This window comes from Nerophis ophidion, linkage group LG09, assembly GCF_033978795.1.
Source record: "Nerophis ophidion isolate RoL-2023_Sa linkage group LG09, RoL_Noph_v1.0, whole genome shotgun sequence".
Classification (NCBI taxonomy): Eukaryota; Metazoa; Chordata; class Actinopteri; order Syngnathiformes; family Syngnathidae; genus Nerophis; species Nerophis ophidion.
In genome coordinates, this window is record NC_084619.1 from 66063073 (window position 1) to 66089332 (window position 26260).

A 26260-nucleotide genomic window follows, 5' to 3' on the forward strand; every position below is an offset into this window, starting at 1 on the left:
AAAAGGGAACATTATCACCAGACCTATGTAAGCGTCAATATATACCTTGATGGTGCAGAAAAAAGACCATCTATTTTTTTAACCGATTTCCCAACTCTAAATGGGTGAATTTTGGCGAATTAAACGCCTTTCTGTTTATCGCGCTGGAGGCGATGACGTCAGAATGTGACGTCACCGAGGTAACACACCCACCATTTTCATTTTCAACACATTACAAACACCGGGTCTCAGCTCTGTTATTATCCGTTTTTTGGACTATTTTTTGGAACCTTGGAGACATCATGCCTCGTCGGTGTGTTGTCAGAGGGTGTAACAACACTAACAGGGAGGGATTCAAGTTGCACCACTGGCCCGAAAATGCCAAAGTGTCTGCCGCCAGACCCCCATTGAATGTGCTGGAGTGTCTCCACATTTGACCGGCGATGCTAAGACAGACATGGCACAGAGATGTATGGATAACCTGCAGATGCATTTGCAACGATAGTCAACGAAATCACAAACGTAAGTTTTGTTGATGTTGACTGCCAGCTAATCGATGCTAACATGCTATTTATCGGCGGTGCTAAAGCAGACATGGCACAGAGATGTATGGATAACCTGCAAATGCATTTGCAACGATAGTCAACGAAATCACAAACGTGAGTTTTGTTGATGTTGACTGCCAGCTAATCGATGCTAACATGCTATTTATCGGCGGTGCTAAAGCAGACATGGCACAGAGATGTATGGATAACCTGCAAATGCATTTGCAACGATAGTCAACGAAATCACAAAGGTGAGTTTTGTTGATGTTGACTGCCAGCTAATCGATGCTAACATGCTACGCTAATCGATGCTAACATGCTATTTATCGCCGATGCTAAAGCAGACATGGTACAGAGATGTAAGGATAACCTGCAGATGCATTTGCAACTATAAAGTCAACGAATCACAAAGGTGAGTTTTGTTGATGTTGACTGCCAGCTAATCGATGCTAACATACTACGCTAATTGATGCTAACATGCTATTTATCGGCGGTGCTAAAGCAGACATGGTACAGAGATGTATGGATAACCTGCAAATGCATTTGCAACGATAGTCAACGAAATCACAAAGGTGAGTTTTGTTGACGTTGACTGCCAGCTAATCGATGCTAACATGCTACGCTAATCGATGCTAACATGCTATTTACCGGCGGTGCTAAAGCAGACATGGCACAGAGATGTATGGATAACCTGTAGATGCATTTGCAACTATATTACGTTTCCTTCCACCCACATTTAATGCAAAACAAACACTTACCAATCGACGGATTTAAGTTGCTCCAGTGTCAAAAGATGTGAAAGTCCTGATCGTTTGGTCCGCACATTTTACCAGCCGATGCTAACGCAGCTACTTCGGCCATGCTATGGCTATGAATAGCGTCAATAGCTTCAGTTTCTTCTTCAATACTTTCATACTCCAACCATCTGTTTCAATACATGCGTAATCTGTCGAATCGCTTAAGTCGCTGAAAATCCGAGTTTGAATCCGAGCTAATGTCGCTATATCTTGCTGTGGTATTCCCATTGTTTGTTTACATTGGCAGCACTGTGTGACGTCACAGGGAAATAGACAGTGGTTTCGAAGATAGCGAAAATAAGACACTTTAAAGCTTTATTTAGGGATATTCCGAGACCGGTAAAATTTTGAAGAAAACTTCAAAAAATACAACAAGCCACTGGGAACTGATTTTTATTGTTTTTAACCCTTTTCCAAATTGTGATAATGTTCCCTTTAACTGTATGAACCACTTCTTTCAGCAAAGTTACTTCCTATCTCTCTATTTGAACAACTGGAACACCCAAGAACAGGAGAGCAAGAGGACATTTTCTGCTCAAATTCTTGACCCGTGGTCACCAACGCTTTGCCCGCGGGCACCAGGTCGCCCGTAAGGACCAGATGAGTCGCCCGCTGGCCTGTTCTAAAAATAGCTCAAATAGCAGCACTTACCAGTGAGCTGCCTCTATTTTTTATATTGTATTTATTTACTAGCAAGCTGGTCTCGCTTTGCTCGACATTTTTAATTCTAAGAGGGACAAAACTCAAATAGAATTTGAAAATCCAAGAAAATCTTTTAAAGACTTGGTCTTCACTTGTTTAAATACATTAATTTTTTTACTTTGCTTCTTATAACTTTCAGAAAGACAATTTTAGAGAAAAAATACAACCTTAAAAATTATTTTAGGATTTTTAAACACATAAATTTTTACCTTTTACATTCGTTCCTCTTCTTTCCTGACAATTTAAATCAATGTTCAAGTAAATGTATTGTTTTTATTGTAAAGACTAATAAATACATTTTAATTTAATTCTTCATTTTAGCTTCTGTGTTTTCGACGAAGAATATTTGTGAAATATGTCTTCACACTTATTATGATTAAAATTGAAAAAAAATATTCTGGCACAACTAGAAAATCTGTAGAATCAAATTTAAATCTTATTTCAAAGTGAATTTTAACCTATTTAAAACATGTCATCAGATTTTTAAAATTAATGTTAATCAGGAAAAATTACTACTTTTTTTTTTTTTTCAAAAAGATTCGAATTAGCTAGTTTTTCTCCTAATTTTTTTCGGTTGAATTTTGAATTTTAAAGAGTCGAAATTGAAGATAAACTATGTTTCAAAATCAAATTTTCATTTTTTTCGTGTTTTCTCCTCTTTTAAACTGTTCTATTAAGTGTTTTTTTTCATCATTTATTCTCTACAAAAAACCTTCTGTAAAAAAAATCTGTAGAATCAAATTTAAATCTTATTCAAAGTATTTTGAATTTATTTTAAAAACGTTGTTCTGTAAAATCTAGAAGAAATAATCATTTGTCTTTGTAAGAAATATAGCTTGGTCCAATTTGTTATATATTCTAACAAAGTGCAGATTGGATTTTAACCTATTTAAAACATGTCATCAAAAATATATGTTTATTGTGAGAAATCATTAAAGGGGAACATTATCACAATTTCAAAAGGGTTAAAAACAATAAAAATCAGTATTTTTTGAAGTTTTTTTCAAAATGTTACCGGTCTCAGAATATCACTAAATAAAGCTTTAAAGTGCCTTATTTTCAGCTCCCTGTGAAGACACTGGCCATTTCCCTGTGACGTCACACAGTGCTGCCAATGTAAACAAACAATGGGAATACCACAGCAAGATATAGCGACATTAGCTCGGATTCAAACTCGGATTTCAGCGATTTAAGCGATTCAACAGATTACGCATGTTTTGAAACAGATGGCTGGAGTATGAAAATAGTGAAGAAGAAACTGAAGCTATTGACGCTATTCATAGCCATAGCATGGCCGAATAGCTGCGTTAGCATCGCCGGTAAAATGTGCGGACCAAACAATCAGGACTTTCGCATCTTTTGACACTGGAGCAACTTAAATCCGTCGATTGGTAAGTGTTTGTTTTGCATTAAATGTGTGTGGAAGGAAACGTAATATAGTTGCAAATGCATCTACAGGTTATCCATACATCTCTGTACCATGTCTGCTTTAGCACTGTCGGTAAATAGCATGTTAGCATCGATTAGCGTAGCATGTTAGCGTCGATTAGCTGGTAGTCAAAATCAACAAAACTCACCTTTGTGATTTCGTTGACTATCGTTGCAAATGCATCTGCAGGTTATCCATACATCTCTGTGCCATGTCTGCCTTAGCATCGCCGGTAAAATGTGGAGACACTCCGGCACATTCAATGGGGGTCTGGCGGCAGACACTTTGGCATCTTCGGGCCAGTGGTGCAACTTGAATCCCTCCCTGTTAGTGTTGTTACACCCTCCGACAAAACACCGACGAGGCTTGATGTCTCCAAGGTTCCAAAAAATAGTCCAAAAAACGGAAAATAACAGAGCTGAGACCCGGTGTTTGTAATGTGTTGAAAATGAAAATGGCGGGTGTGTTACCTCGGCGACGTCACATTCTGACGTCATCGCTTCCAGCGCGATAAACAGAAAGGCGTTTAATTCGCCAAAATTCACCCATTTAGAGTTCGGAAATCGGTTAAAAAAATAGATGGTCTTTTTTCTGCACCATCAAGGTATATATTGACGCTTACATAGGTCTGGTGATAATGTTCCCCTTTAAGATGATCAGTGTTTCCACAAAGATAAATATCATTAATTATTAATAATAACAGAGATAAAGGTAAATTGAGCAAATTGGCTATTTCTGGCCATTTATTTTAGTGTGTATCAAACTGGTAGCCCTTCGCATTAATTAGTACCCAAGAAGTAGCTCAAAAAGGTTGGTATTTACCATTTACACAACGTGACAACTTCACTGCTTTTGGCTTTTGTAATAATATCATTCATGAGATTTCATGACAATTTGGACACATTTAATCAAAATAGGGAAAACGCGCTTTTTTTCAGTTGCAGAAGTCAAACATTTTGACTGTAATAATATTAAAATGATATGTTTAAGTGTGTGTGTGTGACAATCATTGCTACTTTATATCTATTTTTAGGATCACTATTAAAAAAACTCACTATAATGTCCGATTGAATGCTAAAAACATTATGACGGACCCCCTTAATTTAAAACCTCTTAAGGCACTAGCTGTTGGTTTACATGCGTGCTTTATTTCTCTTTGCTATTTGGGCTGATTCGACCCTAATTAGAATCAAAACTAAGAATCATCTTTTTATATGATGTTCTTAGTCCATAAGTACACAAACGTGTACTTCATGACATGCTCATTTTTATTTTTACACTTTTTTTCCCCCAAATTCCATTGTATGTTATAGTCTTCTGACACCACCAGATGGCAGTATAAGTGTCCACATAAGCGGCCATAAGACCCCCAATTCAGTAGTGTACACAATTTTGGAAATAAGAGCTAAAAGGTGCTGTCCACGCATGTGGCCACTAAGCCTTTAGAGGTAGTATTTTACTACTTACGTATAAAATACTACACGGTCTAGCTCCAGCCTATCTTGCCGATTGTATTGTACCATATGTCCCGGCAAGAAATATGCGTTCAAAAGACTCCGGCTTATTAGTGATTCCTAGAGCCCAAAAAAAGTCTACGGGCTATAGAGCGTTTTCCGTTCGGGCTCCAGTACTCTGGAATGCCCTCCCGGTAACAGTTCGAGATGCTACCTCAGTAGAAGCATTTAAGTCTCACCTTAAAACTCATTTGTATACTCTAGCCTTTAAATAGACCTCCTTTTTAGACCAGTTGATCTGCCGTTTCTTTTCTTTTTTCTCCTATGTCCCCCCTCCCTTGTGGAGGGGGTCCGGTCCGATGACCATGGATGAAGTACTGGCTGTCCAGAGTCGAGACCCAGGATGGACCGCTCGTCGGGACCCAGGATGGACCGCTCGCCTGTGTATGGGTTGGGGACATCTCTACGCTGGTGATCCGCCTCCGCTTGGGATGGTTTCCTGTGGACGGGACTCTCGCTGCTGTCTTGGATCCGCTTTGAACTGAACTCTCGCGGCTGTGTTGGAGCCACTATGGATTGAACTTTCACAGTATCATGTTAGACCCGCTCGACATCCATTGCTTTCGGTCCCCTAGAGGGGAGGGGGTTGCCCACATCTGAGGTCCTCTCCAAGGTTTCTCATAGTCAGCATTGTCACTGGCGTCCCACTGGGTGTGAATTATCCCTGCCCACTGGGTGTGAGTTTTCCTTGCCCTTTTGTGGGTTCTTCCGAGGATGTTGTAGTCGTAATGATTTGTGCAGTCCTTTGAGACATTTGTGATTTGGGGCTATATAAATAAACATTGATTGGTTGATTGATTGATTGATAAAATGGAATGAAATGTAAAACATTTTTTACTGAGTGCGACACCCAGAATGTACATGAAAATAAAGAATGCGGGATTTACAATTTTAACTATGAAGGATAAAACACTCCATCCACGTATTTTACAATCGAGCGAAACACAACAAAAATGCAACAAACAGTAAAATATGAACGCGAAGGGTAAATAAACAAAAAAACAACCTACAATATAAGCTTTAGAACTTTTGTCGTAAAAAATCTCCTTCCGCATGTGTCCCTGACACCCACACTTCACGCTCTGGAAACACTCCACACCCACATAGCTCGGTTGGTAGAGTGGCCGTGCCAGCAACTTGAGGGTTGCAGGTTCGATTCCCGCTCGTGCCATCCTAGTCACTGCCGTTGTGTCCTTGGGCAAGACACTTTACCCACCTGCTCCCAGTGCCACCCACACTGGTTTCAATGTAACTTAGATATTGGGTTTCACTATGTAAAGCGCTTTGAGTCACTTGAGAAAAGCGCTATATAAATATAATTCACTCCACTTCACTTATGCCGTTTGTGCGCCCGTCAACATTTTGATGGGAATGAGTGTAAACAGAGGACTGGTGCTTGCAGAGAGGCTGAGGACTGACGCTGATGAGAGTGGACACCTGGGTTCTGCAGCAGCACCCGAGCGTGTTTGGATAACAACATTCAACTCTGTCGCTCTTCAACGCACGCTGGCTTTGAACAGGGAGAAATATTTACTTTTTTGTTGATGATTTTATGCTGGAGCGCTTGAAAAATAATGTGCATCCATCAAAAAGGAGGCAAGCAGAGCCAAATCCAAAGGTTGAAGTGGATGCATGTGTTTGGATCAGGTCTTGGCAGACGTCCTGGCTGATTCTGGACTCCGTCCCTTAGGAGACATTCCCCATGACAACTATTAAGTAGATAAGGGCCCCGGGGTCGGCTTCATTAAAAAGGAATTTGTTCATATTAGAGCGGGCTAGCAACAAAAAAAATATACTTGTTATATTTTGGTAAAGGTCCCAAAGTGTATTTTGTGGCTTTTTGACACTTTTCTACATAAAGGGGGCCACAAAAAATGTCATTATTGTCTTTATTTGAACAACAAATCTTAGAGTACATGAAACTTATGTTTATTAGTGTAATTTAGTCCTTAAATAAAATAGTGAACTTGCCTTTTAGTAGTAAGTAAACAAACAAAAACTCCTAATTATTTTGCTGACATATGCAGTAACATATTGTGTCATTTAACATGTCATGATCCACTACCCGGATCATAGGTTTTGTGGATTTTTGAGTTTGTTTGTGCACTTCCTTTTTTTTTCTGTCACCATGGTTGCTTATTTGTTCCACCTGCTCCTTGTTTCCGGACTCACACCTGTTTGTTGATTACCATCCTTATTTAAGCCTCATTTAAGGCCCCGGGTCGGCTTCATTAAAAAGGCATTCTTTCATATTAGAGCGGGCTAGCAACAAAAAAATATACTTGTTATATTTTGGTAAAGGTACCAAAGTGTATTTTGCTACTTTTTGATACTTTTCTACATCAAGGGGGCCACAAAAAATGTCATTATTGTCTTTATTTGAACAACAAATCTTAGCGTAAATGAAACTTATGTTTATTAGTGTAAATTAGGCCTTAAATAAAATACACAACTTGTCTTTTAGTAGTAAGTAAACAAACAAAGACTCCTAATTAGTCTGCTGACGTATGCAGTAACATATTGTGTTTGTTGATTACCATCCTAATTTAAGCCTTATTTAAGGCCCCGGGTCGGCTTCATTAAAAAGGCATTCTTTCATATTAGAGCGGGCTAGCAACAAAAAAATATAGTTGTTATATTTTGTTAAAGGTATCAAAGTGTATTTTGCTACTTTTCAACATAAAGGGGGCCACAAAAAATTTAATTATTGTCTTTATTTGAACAACAAATCTTACAGTACATGAAACTTATGTTTATTAGTGTAATTTAGTCCTTAAATAAAATAGTGAACTTGCCTTTTAGTAGTAAGTAAACAAACAAAAACTCCTAATTAGTTTGCTGACATATGCAGTAACATATTGTGTCATTTAACATGTCATGATCCGCTACCCGGATCATAGGTTTTGTGGATTTTTGAGTTTGTTTGTGCACTTCCTTTTTTTTTCTGTCACCATGGTTGCTTATTTGTTCCACCTGCTCCTTGTTTCCGGACTCACACCTGTTTGTTGATTACCATCCTTATTTAAGCCTTATTTAAGGCCCCGGGTCGGCTTCATTAAAAAGGCATTCTTTCATATTAGAGCGGGCTAGCAACAAAAAAATATACTTGTTATATTTTGGTAAAGGTACCAAAGTGTATTTTGCTACTTTTTGATACTTTTCTACATCAAGGGGGCCACAAAAAATGTCATTATTGTCTTTATTTGAACAACAAATCTTAGCGTAAATGAAACTTATGTTTATTAGTGTAAATTAGGCCTTAAATAAAATACACAACTTGTCTTTTAGTAGTAAGTAAACAAACAAAGACTCCTAATTAGTCTGCTGACGTATGCAGTAACATATTGTGTTTGTTGATTACCATCCTAATTTAAGCCTTATTTAAGGCCCCGGGTCGGCTTCATTAAAAAGGCATTCTTTCATATTAGAGCGGGCTAGCAACAAAAACATATACTTGTTATATTTTGGTAAAGGTATCAAAGTGTATTTTGCTACTTTTCTACATAAAGGGGGCCACAAAAAATGGCATTATTGTCTTTATTTGAACAACAAATCTTAGAGTACATGAAACTTATGTTTATTAGTGTAATTTAGTCCTTAAATAAAATAGTAAACTTGTCTTTTAGTAGTAAGTAAACAAACAAAAACTCCTAATTAGTTTGCTGACATATGCAGTAACATATTGTGTCATTTATACATGTCATGATCCACTACCCGGATCATAGGTTTTGTGGATTTTTGAGTTTGTTTGTGCACTTCCTTGTTTGTTCTGTCACCATGGTTGCTTATTTGTTTCACCTGCTCCTTGTTTTCAGACTCACACCTCTTTGTTGATTACTATCCTTATTTAAGCCTTATTTAAGGCCCCGGCTCGGCTTCATTAAAAAGGCATTCTTTCATATTAGAGCGGGCTAGCAACAAAAAAATATACTTGTTATATTTTGGTAAAGGTACCAAAGTGTATTTTGCGACTTTTTGACACTTTTCTACATAAAGGGGGCCACAAAAAATGTCATTATTGTCTTTATTTGAACAACAAATATTAGCGTAAATGAAATTTATGTTTATTAGTGTAATTTAGTCCTTAAATAAAATTGTGAACTTGTCTTTTAGTAGTAAGTAAACTAACAAAGACTCCTATTTAGTCTGCTGACGTATGCAGTAACATATTGTGTTTGTTGATTACCATCCTTATTTAAGCCTTATTTAAGGCCCCGGGTCGGCTTCATTAAAAAGGCATTCTTTCATATTAGAGCGGGCTAGCAACAAAAAAATATAGTTGTTATATTTTGGTAAAGGTATCAAAGTGTATTTTGCTACTTTTCTACATGAAGGGGGCCACAAAAAATGTCATTATTGTCTTTATTTGAACAACAAATCTTAGAGTACATGAAACTTATGTTTATTAGTGTAATTTAGTCCTTACATAAAATAGTGAACTTGTTTTTTAGTAGTAAGTAAACAAACAAAAACTCCTAATTAGTTTGCTGACATATGCAGTAACATATTGTGTCATTTATACATGTCATGATCCGCTACCCGGATCATAGGTTTTGTGGATTTTTTAGTTTGTTTGTGCACTTCCTTGTTTGTTCTGTCACCATGGTTGCTTATTTGTTTCACCTGCTCAACAACAAAAAGACTTGCACATAGGCACTATAGATAAAACGAACAAAAAGCACTAGCATGTGAGCGAGGGACATAAACAAAGGAAGGAATAGCGTGGAAGCTAATCCAGTTCAAAAAGGGTAAGTACCAGAATGCGGAATAGCGACGTCACCTGTTGCAAGGAACGAACCAAAAGGGCAGGCTTATATAAGGAGATAATCAACAAGCAGGTGTGCGTGAAAAACAAACGGCAGGTGACACAAATACGTAACTATGACAACAGAAACAAAACAGAAAAGTGCCACCAGGAACTAAGGACATCAAATACTAAACAGGATGATGTAGCGGATCATGACACTAGTAGCGGTATACTGTACAATCCTACAAAAAACTGAATGAGCTTGAGGCGTGGACATGTTTCCGTTGGCTCATCCAGCAGTTTCACCGTGACAGAGTGAAATAGAGATATAAATGTTACATGATAACTGGGGAGGAGAATGATGGACATAAAGGAGGTGACCTTCCCAGCAAGCATGTGACCTTGAGCACGGAGCTGGAAGGAGAGTCTTCTCAAGAGGAGCACAAAGAATGCAACGCTGGCTCGGCGCACCTCGTTGCAATCAATTATAACAAAGACGGACAAAAACACTCGCACGGGCGCCAAATGATTAGCTGCGTTATCCTCTTGAGGGGATTGTAATGTTCCATCTGAAGAGTTTTTGTAGAACAATCTCAGCTTTAAGCTCGTTAAGAACATCGCTCATTAAACACTTGTGTCAACATTCAAACTAAACAACTCATCAATTTTTGCACTGTGGCCGGCGAGCGAGTTGAGGGCCGAACGCTGTTAAATATTTTAATAGCTGCCTTTTAAGAGGGGCATTTAACCTTCAGTTAAAGGCCTACTGAAATAAGATTTTCCTATTTAAACGGGGATAACAGGTCCATTCTATGTGTCATACTTGATCATTTCGCCATATTGCCATGTTTTTGCTGAAAGGATTTTTTAACGGCACATTCTAAAAATTAGGGCACGTCCAACCGGTAGGAGGCCACGGGGAAGACCCAGGACACGTTGGGAAGACTATGTCTCCCGGCTGGCCTGGGAACGCCTCGGGATCCCCCGGGAAGAGCTAGACGAAGTGGCTGGGGAAAGGGAAGTCTGGCCTTCCCTGCTTAGGCTGCTGCCCCCGCGACCCGACCTCGGATAAGCGGAAGAAGATGGATGGATGGATGGACATTCTAAAAATACGATTAAAAAATACAAAACATAAACAGTGGTATAAAAGAGCAAACAGGTGAAATTTAACAGGAAAATGTTGCAATTTTGACTCTAATAACACAAAGCTGCCATGCAGGCTGTTTCTTTCTTTAAAAAGAAAAACAATGAATTAAAATCAATGTCATTATGAATTATTGACCTATTCAAGGCTCCAATTACGTCACATTAAAGATTGCCCTTTGAGATATTTTGGGGGGTAAAATGCTGCATATTTTGTGTTTGCCACATGTTTTTGTTTCAAACTTATAAGTGACGGATGGATCTGAAGTTGATCTCGAGATTATTGTGGTAAAAGTAAACAAAATAACTATAATTTATTTTTTAACACTTTAATGAATAGGACCGTTTTGGATCCCCAATAATTTTAGTGTGATTTTTTTTTAAGTGCCATTGCTCAAAAAGTAATAATGAATTAAAATCAATGTTGTTATGACTTATTGACATTTTAAAAAGGTATCGCTCGGTTGGTAGAGCGGCCCTGTAAGCAACTTGAGGGTTGTAGGTTCGATTTCCGCTTCCGTTGTGTCTTTGGGCAAGACACTTTACCCACCTGCTCCCAGTGCCACCCACACTGGTTTAAATGTAACTTAGATATTGGCTTTGAGTCACTAGAGAAAAGCGCTATATAAATATACTTCACTTCACTTATTATATGATCTAAAATATTCCACTTAAAAATGTTAATTGGTGAAAATATTGCATATTTTGTGTTTTTTCTATATAAAAAAAATTAAAAATGTTATATTGACAGATAGACTTAATGTTAATCTAGAGATTTAAGCCTGTAATAATAATAATACTGAATAATGACACATTTTTGATATTTTTTTTACCAAAAACCCTTTGGTGTCTGTCAAGCCTGAGTGGAGGCCTGAATGTATATTTTTATACATATATTGTATTGGTTTTTAAAATAAAATAAAAAAATCTAAATAGCCCCAGCTTGCTTGGATTTTTCAGTGTGAGGCCCTTAGTGGAAAAAGTTTGGACACCCCTGGCTAAGAGGTATGTATCTTTGGCAATACAGAATAAACATAGAAATGAATATTTGGCTCCCTCTAGTGACTTTATGACAACACAGCATTAACATACTGTATATATATTGTTTTGCTGGCCACTAGATGGCAGTAGACCACATGTGTTCTCAGTAAAGCTGAGGTCAAAACAGAGCATTATCTCTTAAAAGCAAGCATTTTTGAAGCAAGTCTTATTCTAAAAAATACATTATCAAAAAATACCCACTAAAAAACTAACATAATGTGAAAAAGTTAAAATGTTAGTGACAAGTTGTTTTTTTCTTTAAATATATACATGTATGCATATAAATATATATGTCCCTGGACACATGAGGACTTTGAATATGACCGATGTATGATCCTGTAACTACTTGGTATCGCATCGATACCTAAATGTGTGGTATCATCCAAAACTAATCTCAAGTATCAACGAAAAGAAGAAAAACAGTTCAAGAATTTGAACAGAAGTGTAGATAGAACATGTTCAAACATACAACAGCATAACACCTACCCTTTACATCAATATTTCTTAACCATATTATAATTGCGTTTTTTTTTTATTGATTGAAACTTTTATTAGTAGATTGCACAGTTCAGTACATATTCTGTACAATTGACCACTAAATGGTAACACCCGAATAAGTTTTTCAACTTGTTTAAGTCGGGGTCCACGTTAATCAATTCATGCTTTATTAGGTATTATATTTCATTGTATGATCCTGTAACTACTTGGTATCGGATCGATACCTTAATGTGTGGTATCATCCAAAGCTAATGTCAAGTATCAAAGAAGAGAAGAATAAATAATTATTACATTTTAACAGAAGTGTAGATAGAACATGTTAAAAGAGAAAACAGTGTGACACCTACCCTTTACATCAATATTTCTTAACCATATTATTATAGCTTTATTAGGTATTATATTTTATTGTATAATCCTGTAACTACCTGGAATTGCATCAATACCTAAATGTGTGGTATCATCCAAAACTAATGTCAAGTATCAAAGAAGAGAAGAATAAGTGATTATTACATTTTAACAGAAGTGTAGATAGAACATGTTAAAACAGAAAATAAGCAGATATTAACAGTAAATGAACAAGTAGATGAATAATCCATTTTTACAGTTTGTCCCTCATAATGTTGACACAATAATAGTTGTATAAACGACACAATATGTTATTGCATAGACTAATTAGGAGTCTTTGTTTGTTTACTTACTACTAAAAGACAAGTTGTCCAGTATGTTCACTATTTTATTTATGGACTAAATTACAATAATAAACATATGTTTCATGTACACTAAGAGTTTTTGTTCAAATAAAGCCAATAATTATATTTTTTGTGCTCCCTTATACTTAGACAGGTATTAACCGGTATCAAAAAGCATCAAAATAAATTTTGGTACCAGTACTGCTACCAAAACATTGGTATCGGGACAACCCTACAACAAAGGTCTTTAGACCTCCTCAAATAAAGGTAAGAACACATATACAGTAGTCACGGTAAAAAGTGTGCATACACTTGTAAAGAACATCATGTCAATCGTTTCTACGACCCTTATTTTTTTGTAATAGAGTGATTGGAGCCTTATTGCAGGTAAACTTGCCAAGATACATATAAGCAAATATGAAAGTTGCTGTATGTATATGTGGAGAGGCGGAGCCGACGGTCCGACGGAGCGGCAGGCCACGCTGGAGCCCGGCCCAAGATGGCGGCAAGGAGGCGGAGAATGCGGCCGAGCGGGGAGGCGGGGCGTGCCGGGAGCGACGCCGCAATCATGCGCAGGTGTATGGCTCGCGCACGAGTACGCAATTAACTTATCTCCTAACGATGTATAAAAGGGGAGAAGAAGGAGAGATCGGGGAGAAGGAGGAGGAGAGCCCGCAGCAGCGACCGAGGAGCGGAAGCAAAGAGAAGACGAGGACGACGGCGGCTGAAAAGCGGACGGTGAGCGAGCAGTGCAGAGGTGCGATCCGACCCGAAGACAAAGCTTTATTTGAAAGAAATAAAGAAGTCAAACCTACTCAAAGCAATGTCCTTCCTGAGTGGTCCATGGAACCCGAGTGAAGACGGCAAAAGTCGTTCACAGTATACTTTTGACCCTGCAGATTTGCTCACATTTTCAGTAGAGCCATAATAAATTCATAAAAGAAGCAAACTTCATGAATGTTTTTTGTGTCCAACAAGAATGTGCTCCAATCACTCTATCACAAAAAAATAAGAGTTGTAGAAATGATTGGAAACTCAAGACAGCCATGACATGATGTTCTTTACAAGTGTATGTACACTTTTGACCACCACTGTAATGTTTTTAGATTTATCTAAAAAATACAATTTACGGGATTAAAACGTACTTTACTTTTTATTTGTGTCCTCTTAATGAAATAAAAGGGTATTAGAATGTCTTAGAATTCAAACTGCTGATGTAACCAGTGCGAATAATCACTGACAATTCTGAGGAATTGTCTCAAAGGACTGGAACAGTTAAGAGATAACATTCACAATAAAGTTGGCATATTTCATCATTGGATGAGTGCATCCATCCATCCATTTTCTACCGCTTGAGGGGTTTGCTCCGAATTTTGGCAGCAATATAAAACAAATACTCTCCTTTGATGACTTCTAAGCATTTAGCCCCCAGAGCTTCATCGTTAACGGTTCTGGACTGTCTCACAGACCGCGGGTCACTAGTTCACTTTGAAGTGGGATTAACAAGAACGAGGTGGTTGGCCTGCTGGTCCTGGAAAGATGACTAAAGAGGTTTCGATTGTTGTTGTAGAACATTGGTTGGAAAATGGTCAAATCAACGTCAGAACCCAACATTGATTAAACATCAAAAAGCATGTTGTTTCAACGTTGTAGTTGTGTTGTAGAATATTGGTTGGGAAATGACCACATTTCAATGGTCAAATCAACGCCAGAACCAGACATTGATTAAACGTCCAAAAGCATGTTGTTTTAAACGTTATGTTTGATTTGTAGAATATTGGTTGGGAAATGACCATATTTCAACAGTCAAACCAAGGTCAGAACAAGACATTGAATAAATGTTGTCAAAAAGCATGTTGTTTCAATGTTATGTTTGAGTTGTAGAATATTGGTTGGGAAATGACCACATTTCAATGGTCAAATCAACTTCAAGGCCGACATTGATTAAACGTTGTCAAAAAGCATGTTGTTTCAACGTTGTATTTGTGTTGTAGAATATTGGTTGGGAAATGACCATATTTCAATGGTCAAATCTATGTCAGAACCCAACATTGAATAAACGTTGTCAAAAAGCATGTTGTTTCAATGTAATGTTTGAGTTGTAGAATATTGGTTGGGAAATTATCAAAACTTCAATGGTCAAATTCAACGTCACAACCTAACATTGATTAAACATCAAAAAGCATGTTGTTTCAACGTTGTATTTGAGTTGTAGAATATTGGTTGGGAAATGACCAAATTTCAATTTCAAATCAACGTCAAGGCCTGACATTGATTAAATGTTGTCAAAAAGCATGTTGTTTCAATGTTATGTTTGATTTGTAGAATATTGGTTGGGAAATGACCACATTTCAATAGTCAAATCAACTTCAAGGCCCGACATTGAATAAATGTTGTCAAAAAGCATGTTGTTTCAACGTTGTATTTGTGTTGTAGAATATTGGTTGGGAAATGACCATATTTCAATGGTCAAATCTATGTCAGAACCCAACATTGAATAAACGTTGTCAAAAAGCATGTTGTTTCAATGTAATGTTTGAGTTGTAGAATATTGGTTGGGAAATGACCATATTTCAATGGTCAAATCTATGTCAGAACCCAACATTGAATAAACGTTGTCAAAAAGCATGTTGTTTCAACGTTGTATTTGTGTTGTAGAATATTGGTTGGGAAATGACCACAATTCAATGGTCAAATCTATGTCAGAACCCAACATTGAATAAACGTTGTCAAAAAGCATGTTGTTTCAATGTAATGTTTGAGTTGTAGAATATTGGTTGGGAAATGACAAAATTTCATTAGTCAAATCAACGTCAAGGCCCGGCATTGATTAAACCTTGTCATAAAGCATATTGTTTTAACGTTGTATTTGTGTTGTAAAATACTGGTTGGGAATTGATCAAAATTTCAATGGTCAAATCAACGTCACAACCCGACATTGACTAAACGTTGTCAAAAATCATATTGTTTCAACATTGTATTTGTGTTGTAGAATATCCATCTATTTTCTACCGCCAATCGGGCGGAAGGCGGTGTACACCCTGGACAAGTCGCCACCTCATCGCAGTGTTGTAGAATATTGGTTGGGAAATGACCACAATTCAAAGGTCAAATCAACGTCAGAGCCCGACATTGAATAAACGTTGACAAAAAGCATGTTGTTTCAATGTAATGTTTGAGTTGTAGAATATTGGTTGGGAAATGACCAAATTTCAATGGTCAAATCAACTTCAAAGCCTGACATTGATTAAATGTTGTCAAAAAGCATGTTTTTTCAACGTTGTGTTTTGTTGTAGAATATTGGTTGGAAAATGACCAAATTTCAATGCTCAAATCAACGTCACAACCTGACATTGACTAAACGTTGTCAAAAATCATATTGTTTCAACATTGTATTTGTGTTGTAGAATATCCATCCATTTTCTACCGCTTATTCCCTTTTGGGGTCGCGAGGGGCGCTGGTGCCTATCTCAGCTACAATCGGGCAGAAGGCGGTATACACCCTGGACAAGTCGCCACCTCATCACAGTGTTGTAGAATATTGGTTGGGAAATGACCACAATTCAAAGGTCAAATCAACGTCAGAACCCGACATTGATTAAACGTCGTCAAAAAGCATGTTGTTTCAACGTTGTATTTGAGTTGTAGAATATTGGTTGGGAAATGACCATATGTCAAAGGTCAAATCAACGTCAGAGCCCGACATTGAATAAACGTTGACAAAAAGCATGTTGTTTCAATGTAATGTTTGAGTTGTAGAATATTGGTTTGGAAATGACATAATTTCAATGGTCAAATCAACTTCAAAGCCTGACATTGATAAAATGTTGTCAAAAAGCATGTTTTTTCAACGTTGTGTTTTGTTGTCGAATATTGGTTGGGAAATGACCACATTTCGATGGTCGAATCAACGTCAGCACCCAACATTGATTAAACATCAAAAAATATGTTGTTTAAACGTTATATTTGTGTTGTAGAATATTGGATGGGAAATGACCACATTTCAATGGTCATATCAACGTCAGAACCCAACATTGATTAAATGTTATGAAAAAGCATGTTGTTTCAACGTTGTATTTGTGTTGTAGAATATTGGTTGGGAAATGACCAAATTTCAATGTCAAATCAACGTCAAATCAACGTCAAGGCCTGACATTGATTAAACGTTGTGAAAAAGCATGTTGTTTCAATGTTATGTTTGATTTGTAGAATATTGGTTGGGAAAGGACCACATTTCAATAGTTAAATCAACGTCAGAACCCAACATTGATTAAATGTTGAAAAGCATGTTGTTTCAACGTTGTATTCGTGTTGTAGAATATTGGTTGGAAAATGACCACACTTCAATAGTCAAATCAATGTCCGAACCGGACATTGTTGTTTCAATGTTATGTTTGTGTTGTAGAATATTGGTTGGGAAATGACCTAATTTCAAAGGTCAAATCAAGGTCCCAACCCAACATTGAATAAACATCATCAAAAAGCATGTTGTTCCGACGCTATGTTTGAGTTGCTCAACATCAGGACCTAATTCCACAAGTTGTCAACCTTGTTTCAATGTCTGGTGCCTGCTGGGTGTTGACCAAGAAACAGTCCCTCCTCGAGAGGACTCAGGACATCTCAACATCAACATTCACGGTCTGAAGTGTCTTGAATGGGTGCCTGTGGACTCCTGTGAGTGATGCTTCCATAAGCACAAATGGACGGGTATGGATGCCACTTAAAACAAACACGATCCAGCACCCATTCAGGACTTTGAACTGGGAATGACAAATGACGACAGCGTGATCCTCGTCTGCGCTTGGGGCTTGAACTTTGCCACCAATTGCATTTGTTCTGGGAGCAGATGTCCCCCGCCTGGACGCCATGTTTCATCGGGTTCAGGGGCATGCAGGCACACACATACTGTCTACAATTCACTTAATCACTGATGTTTACTCACTCAGGTGGAGGGTTGAGGTCCTCGGACTTGGTCTCGAAGAATTTCAGAACCTCTTCGCTTTGGGAAATGTGGGTGGGAAGTTTCATCAGGGCCTGCGGGAGGGAGGCTTGTGTTTGACGCGTGTTCTCAACAAAAGGTTACGTCTGTTCTTTAAACCAGGGGTCACCAACGCGGTGCCCGCGGGCACCATGTAGCCCTAAAGGACCAGATGAGTCGCGCGCTGGCCTGTTCTAAAATGAGCTCAAATAGCAGCACTTACCAGTGAGCTGCCTCAATTTTTGACATTGATACATTGAAAGTGTAGAAAGGGAATTGTCACTAATAATGTTTCCCGCTACTAAGCGCTGACCTTATAGAAGCACAGTAAGTCAAATGTTCAAACATTTTCCAAAGTGATCACTGCAGACACAAGCATGGTCCGACTGTATTCCACAAGATGATGAAAGTGATATTTTTAAGAGAAATTTTCCTTTGTTTTTCTCTAACTTCTCTAACTGTATGAACCACTTCTTTCAGCAAAGTTATTTCCTATCTCTCTATTTGAACAACTGGAACACCCAAGAACAGAACAGCAATACGACATTTTCTGCTCAAACTTTAAACCAGGGGTCACCAACGAGGTGCCCGCGGGCACCAGGTCGCCCGTGAGGACCAGATGAGTCACCCGCTGGCCTGTTCTAAAAATAGCTCAAATAGCAGCACTTACCAGTGAGCTGCCTCTATTTTTTTTAATTGTATTTATTTACTAGCAAGCTGGTCTCGCTTTGCTCGACATTTTAAATCTAAGAGAGACAAAACTCAAAAAGAATTAGAAAATCCAAGAAAATATTTTAAAGACTTGATCTTCACTTGTTGAAATAAATTAATTTATCTTTTTACTTTGCTTCTTATAAGTTTCAGAAATACAATTTTAGAGAAAAAATACAACCTTAAAAATGATTTAAGGATTTTTAAACACATACCTTTTTACCTTTTTAAATTCCTTCCTCTTCTTTCCTGACAATTTTAATCAATGTTCAAGTAAATGTATTTTATTTATTGTAAAGAATAAAAAATACATTTTGATTTAATTTTTTATTTTAGCTTCTGTTTTTCCGACAAAGAATATTTGTGAAAGATTTCTTCAAACTTATGACTAAAATTCAAAAAAATTATTCTGGCAAATCGAGAAAATTTGAAGAATCAAATTTAAATCTTATTTCAAAGTCTTTTGAATTTCTTTTAACATTTTTGGTCTGGAAAATCTAGAAGAAATAATGATTTTTCTTTGTTAGAAATATAGCTTGGTCCAATTTGTTATATATTCTAACAAATTTTGAATTTCAAAGAGTCGAAATTGAAGATGAACTATGTTTCAAAATTTCATTTTCATTTTTTTCGTGTTTTCTCCTCTTTTAAAACGTTCAATTAAGTGTTTTTTTCATCATTTATTCTCTACAAAAAACCTTCTTTAAAAGGAAAAAAAAATGTAAGATGGAATCCATCCATCCATTTCTACCGCTTATTCCCTTTTGGGGTCGCGGGTGGCGCTGGCGCCTATCTCAGCTACAATCGGGCGGAAGGCGGGGTACACCCTGGACAAGTCGCCACCTCATCGCAGGGCCAACACAGATAAACAGACAACATTCATACTCAACTAAAATTCAAAAATATTTTTCCGGCAAATCTAGAAAATCTGAAGAATAACATTTAAATCTTATTTCAAAGTCTTTTGAATTTCTTTTAACATTTTTGGTCTGGAAAATCTAGAAGAAATAATGATTTTTATTTTTTATGAATATAGCTTGGTCCAATTTGTGATATATTCTAACAAAGTGCAGATTGGATTTTAACCTATTTAAAACATGTCATCAAAATTCTAAAATTAATCTTAATCAGGGAAAATTTCTAATGATGTTCCATAAATTATTTTTTTAATTTTTTCAAAAAGATTCGAATTAGCCAGTTTTTCTCTTCTTTCTTTCGGTTGAATTTTGAATTTCAAAGAGTCGAAATTGAAGATAAACTATGTTTCAAAATTTCATTTTCATTTTTTTCGTGTTTTCTCCTCTTTTAAAACGTTCAATTAAGTCTTTTTTTCATCATTTATTCTCTACAAAAAACCTTCTTTAAAAGGAAAAAAAAATGTAAGACGGAATGACAGACAGAAATACCCATTTTTATATATATATATAGATTTATCTATTAACGGTGAATTGATCAAATTGGCTATTTCTGGCAATTTATTTAAGTGTGTATCAAACTGGTAGCCCTTCACATTAATCAGGACCCAAGAAGTATCTCTTGCTTTCAAAAAGGTTGGTGACTCCTGCTTTAAAAGAAGGGCTTTAGTTTGAGAAGTGGTGAGTAAACTGCTGATGAGTTGGGAGTTTGTTCACGGTGAGTCAGATAGGTGGAGATGTGGAAGGGAAGGAAGCGGCTTTGCGAACCGTGAATAAAGCCCAGAGGGGCGATGTGGAACAACAATCGTCTGTCTGAAGCAGCTGCCGGACACGTAAACACATGCTTCTAGAAACCACCTTTAAAAGGATTCAAGGATGGTTGAACTTTTATGGTCCGCTTGCATTTACAGTCAGGACTTGGAGATGGTGAAAACATTTTTATTACTTTTGAACAACTTCCAATGGGCCTCACGATATACAAAAAGCCAAAAGCAGTGAAGTTGTCACCTTGTGTAAATGGTAAATAAAAAGAGAATACAACAAATCCTTTTCAACGTATATTCTATTGAATAGACCGAAAAGACAAGATAGTTCATGTTCACACTGAGAAACTGCTTTTCTTTTTTGGAAATAATCATGAATTAAAGCTGCAAGCAGCGTTGGTCGGGTCCGCCTTTGGCTGCTGCCGCCGCTACTCAAGCCCTGGTCTAAGTCAGACCAACATAGAGGTTTTTATTTCATGTCTCTACGACATTTCTAACAAAAGTTACATGCAGTTTTGTCTGGGTTTTTTCCTAGGGGGCGCTAGAGCGCAATTTAGATTTTTAGGGTTTGGTTTTTTATTAGACGGCAATTTTCGCCAGTCCTGATGTGTGTGCAAAATTTGGTGAGTTTTAAAACATGGTAAGGGGGTCAAATTACAGATCGGCGTTTCTGGATGTTGTTGATAAATGGCTTTCGCTTTTTATAGTAGAGCTTTAACTCACACTTTGAAGCATTTTAAAGGGGTCAAAAAACAGCTCAAAGAGGCAAAAATGACATTTTTTAGGTAACTTTGCGCAGGGGTTCTTTGAAGGCGCGTAAAATCAAAACCGGAGAGGTAATCAAAACTCTGTTCTATACTTTTAATCAGAAGGGTTCAATCGCTCTCCTGTGCGAGTTTGAAGCCGAAACGACAAACGCGCTCAGAGGAGATAACGACATTTTGAGTATTGGGATTTGTTTTTTTCAGTATATCGCAATTTTCGCCAGTCCTGATGTGTGTGCCAAGTTTGCTGAGTTTTGAAGCATTTTAAGGGGGTGAAATTACAGCTCAAAGAGGCAAAAATTGCATTTTTTTGCGAAAATTTAGCTTTGAATTGGTTTTTGTAAAATTTTGGTTGACTTTTGCCCTAGAAAGTAAAATTATGAAATCTAGGTCTAAGTCAGCCCTACATAGAGGTTTTTGTTTCATGTCTCTACGACATTGCTAACGGAAGTTACAAGCAGTCTGTTTTGTTTTTTTCCTAGGGGGCGCTAACGCGCAATTTTGATTTTTGGGGTGTGGTTGCCTAATAAGTTGGGCTGCCGCTCCCTACTGACGTGTGTGTAAAATTTGGTGAGTTTTGAAGCATGTTAAGGGGGTCAAATTACAGCGCATAGGTACGGAATAATAATAATAAAGAAAGAATAAAACGCACCAGTTTCAATAGGGTCCTTGAGCCTATTGAATAATCATTAACTTAAGAATTTGATGCCAGCAACACATGACAAAAAAGTTGGGAAAGGTGGCAATAAATACTGATAAAGTTGAGGAATGCTCATCAAACACTTATATGGAACATCCCACAGGTGTGCAGGCTAATTGGGAACAGGTGGGTGCCATGATTGGGTATAAAAGCAGCTTCGATGAAATGCTAAGTCATTCACAAACAAGGATGGGTTGAGGGTCACCAATTTGTAAGCAAATTGTCAAACAGTTTTAGAACAACATTTCTCAACGAGCTATTGCAAGGAATTTAGGGATTTTACCATCTACGGTCTGTAAAATCATCAAAAGGTTCAGAGAATCTGGAGAAATCACTGCACGTAAGCCATGACATTACGGACCTTTGATCCCTCGGGCGGTACTGCATCAAAAAAACGACATCAGTGTGTAAAGGATATCACCACATGGGCTCAGGAACACTTCAGAAAACCCCTGTCAGTAACTACAGTTGGTCGCTACATCTGTAAGTGCAAGTTTAAACTCATTTATCAACAACACCCAGGAACGCCGCCGGCTTCGGTGGGCCCGAGATCATCTATGATGGACTGATGAAAAGTGTTCTGTGGTCTGACGAGTCCACAATTCAAATTATATTTGGAAACTGTGGATTTGGTGTCCTCTGGAACAAAGAGGAAAATAACCATCCGGATTGTTATAGGCGCAAAGTTCAAAAGCCAGCATCTGTGATGGTATGGGGGTGTATTAGTGCCCAAGGCATGGGTAACTTACACATCTGTGAAGGATCCATTAATGCTGAATGGTCCATACAGGTTTTGGAGCAACATATGTTGTCATCCAAGCAACGTTATCATGGACGCCCCTGCTTATTTCAATGCCAAGCCACGTGTTACAACAGTGTGGCTTCGTAGTAAAAGACCCGCCTGCAGTCCAGACCTGTCTCCCATGGAAAATGTGTGGCGCATTATGAAGCGTAAAATACGACAGCGGAGACCCCGGACTGTTGAACGACTGAAGCTCTACATAAAACAAGAATGGGAAAGAATTCCACTTTCAAAGCTTCAACAATTAGTTTCCTCAGTCCCCAAATGTTTATTGAGTGTTGTTAAAAGGTGATGTAACACAGTGGTGAACATGCCCTTTCCCAACTACTTTGGCACATGTTGCAGCCATGAAATTCTAAATTAATTATTATGTGCAAAAAAAAAAAAAAAGTTTAGGAGTTTGAACTTCAAATATCTTGTCTTTGTAGAGCATTCAATTGGGGTTGAAAAGGATTTTCAAATCATTGTATTCCGTTTATATTTACATTTAACACAATTTCCCAACTCATATGGAAACGGGCTTTGTACAGCTTAAGTTGTTCAACAGTCTCCCGCCTCATATTTTAGCCTTCACACATTTTCAATGGGACTACAGGCAGGCAAGTCTAGTACCCGCACTCTTTTACTCTGAAGCCACACTGTTGTAGCACGTGGCTTGGCATTGTCTTGCTGAAATAAGCAGGGGCGTCCATGATCACATTGCTTGGACGGCTCCCAAAGCTGTATGTACTAGAGATGCGCGATTTGCGGTCACAACCGCGGAGTCTGCGGATAAACCGCGGGTCGGGCGGGTGACATGATGAAAAAAATAGATTTTAAATAGATCCGGGCGGGTGGCGGTTGAACCAATTCGGAAATATATATTGTAATAATCCCAGGAATGTAGGCTCATAAAACTTATTCGTTTGTCTTGTCTTTATCGCACAAGATGTAATACAACCACACAACAGCTCTCATGTCTCGAACGCTTTTCCCGGGACAACTCGATCTCTCACTTCCTGTCGATAACGTCACTTCCCTATCTCTCCCGGAAGTCCCGCCCCCCAGCCAAAGTCATTGGCTAACACCCCTTAGCCAGCCGCTACATTATACATAGTTAAATGTTACGTTGAAGAGGTTCATTTAGCCTACTGACGTGTATTTATAAATGGTTGATTTATACAGGCTAGTAGGTAAAGTCTTGTACCTGACAACTCTTGATGGTACAATCGAATTTTTCAGGTCACAGACAAGGTCACGCTAATGACACCTCTGACGAAGCCTGCAGAAGCCAGGTAGCCCAAACTTGTCAGGTACAACACTTTACCTTACTAGCCTATAGAAATCAACCATTTATAAATAGTTCAATGTTGTTACCCACATACGAAAAACGAGCAGCACTCTTTGAAACAGTATGAGGGCATACTTTTATTTTGAAGGGTCACGTTTGGTCTGTCTACGGATGTAAGGAAGCTACTTCCGGGTATTTGTCATTTGTTGGTATTTTACTTGGTAACATGTTTGATCCACATGCTGTGCATGTTATTATTTTTTACGTTTGTAACCTGCTTTATTTTTTACAGTTTTCACGGTGAATTTGTAGGGAAAGTAAGCCTTCAAATAAATCAGTTCAAGAAAGCCATTGTGTCTGTGCTATTTGGAGGGAGTTACACTTTCTAACCTCACTAATGCCTTGCATCGTCTATATTAGATATATAACAACGGGTGGGTGTGGCTTTGATGAAATGTTGGTTCGGGTGGATGACGACTTTAGTGATGCGGTTGCGGGTGATATAATTGTCTATCCGCGCATCTCTAGTATGTACCTTTCAGCATTAATGGTGCCTTCACAGATGTGTAAGTTACCCATGCCTTGGCCACTAATACACCCCCATACCATCACACATGCTGCTGGGAGGTGAGGGGAGCAGTAAGCAGCACTGGCGGCCACGCCCTGGAATCATTTTTGGTGATTTAACCCTCAATTCCAAGCCTTGATGCTGAGCGCTAAGCAGGGAGGTAATGACTCACAACCTACCTTACTCAGGGCGGACACTCTAACCACTCGGCCACTGAGAAAAAGCTGACTGGCCGGACAAAACACCTGCCCAACACTTCCTGTCTGACCTAACCATGCAGGTGACTAGGTCCTTATTCCTCTCTGCCTTCAAGCAGAGTGTTCCCCGACTTCCTTGCTTTTCCTTCAAAGGCTGCCTATTTACATTGGCCCACAGGAAATGAGCAGTGCAGATAGAGCGCTGGTTTCCTGTTCAGCCTGAGACGGGAAGATAAATGCCCGGCCTAAAAATGCTGCGACTAAAGCCCCGCAGAGAGATAACTTGTCCCTCTGACATCCAGCGTCGGTCATTTGGTGACCCTGAACGTTACATTTAGTTGCGTTAGCAGACAATAAATGAATGGACGAGTGTGTCAACGTGTGTGAGGTGTGACCTGGGTCTTACTTTGCAGTAGTTGTCCAAGTGCTTGAGTCTTCTGACAGCTACATCTCGGATGTGACTTCGGCGAAACAAGACTTTACCTGGTAGGACACACAACACGGTCATTGCACTTGAATGCAACAAATCCATAGTCAGGTTATTCAAAACAGACAATAACGTCAAAAAACATGCATTAAATGTCACGATCCAAAGTTGCTGTGGCAATGACTTAAGTCCAGGTGTTTTTAAAGTGGATCATTCATGTAAAATGTCTACATACTGTCGGTTTGATGCAGGGGTCGGCAACCCAAAATGTTAAGAAAGCCATATTGGACCCAAAATGCAAAAAACAAATCTGTTAGGAGCTGCAAAAAATTAAAATTATCTTTTTAATGTTATTAATGAAGACAACACATGATGTAAGTGTCTATATTAGCCTGCTATCAACATGACTTTAAAAGTCTTATATAAGTGTTATAATGAAGGCAACACATGATGTAAGTGTCTATATTAGCCTGCTATCAAAATGACTTTAAAAGTCTTACATAAGTGTTATAATGAAGACAACACATGATGTAAGTGTCTATATTAGCCTGCTATTAAAATGACTTTAAAAGTCTTATATAAGTGTTATAATGAAGACAACACATGATGTAAGTGTCTATATTAGCCTGCTATCAACATGACTTTAAAAGTCTTATATAAGTGTTATAATGAAGGCAACACATGATGTAAGTGTCTATATTAGACTGCTATCAAAATGACTTTAAAACTCTTATATAAGTGTTATAATGAAGGCAACACATGATGTGTCTATATTAGCCTGCTATCAACATGACTTTAAAAGTCTTATATAAGTGTTATAATGAAAGCAACACATGATGTAAGTGTCTATATTACCCTACTATCAAAATGACTTTAAAAGTCTTATATAAGTGTTATAATGAAGGCAACACATGATGTAAGTGTCTATATTAGCCTGCTATCAACATGACCTTAAAAGTCTTATATAAGTGTTATAATGAAGGCAACACATGATGTAAGTGTCTATATTACCCTACTATCAAAATGACTTTAAAAGTCTTATATAAGTGTTATAATGAAGGCAACACATGATGTAAGTGTC

The 26260-nt window shown here is 37.9% G+C and overlaps 1 protein-coding gene across 2 annotated transcripts in view; it reads right to left on the reverse strand.

The window, feature by feature from the left end:
* The window catches only part of sh3pxd2ab (SH3 and PX domains 2Ab), a 228941-nt gene that overhangs the window by 144812 nt on the left and 57869 nt on the right, over nt 1-26260 (reverse strand). For both annotated transcript variants that reach the window (XM_061911591.1, XM_061911589.1), the window contains exons 4-5: nt 25159-25235; nt 18027-18118 (exon numbers count right to left, since the gene is read on the reverse strand). In XM_061911591.1, the coding sequence (XP_061767575.1) occupies nt 18027-18118; nt 25159-25235 (169 nt within the window). The remainder of the gene's footprint in view (nt 1-18026; nt 18119-25158; nt 25236-26260) is intronic.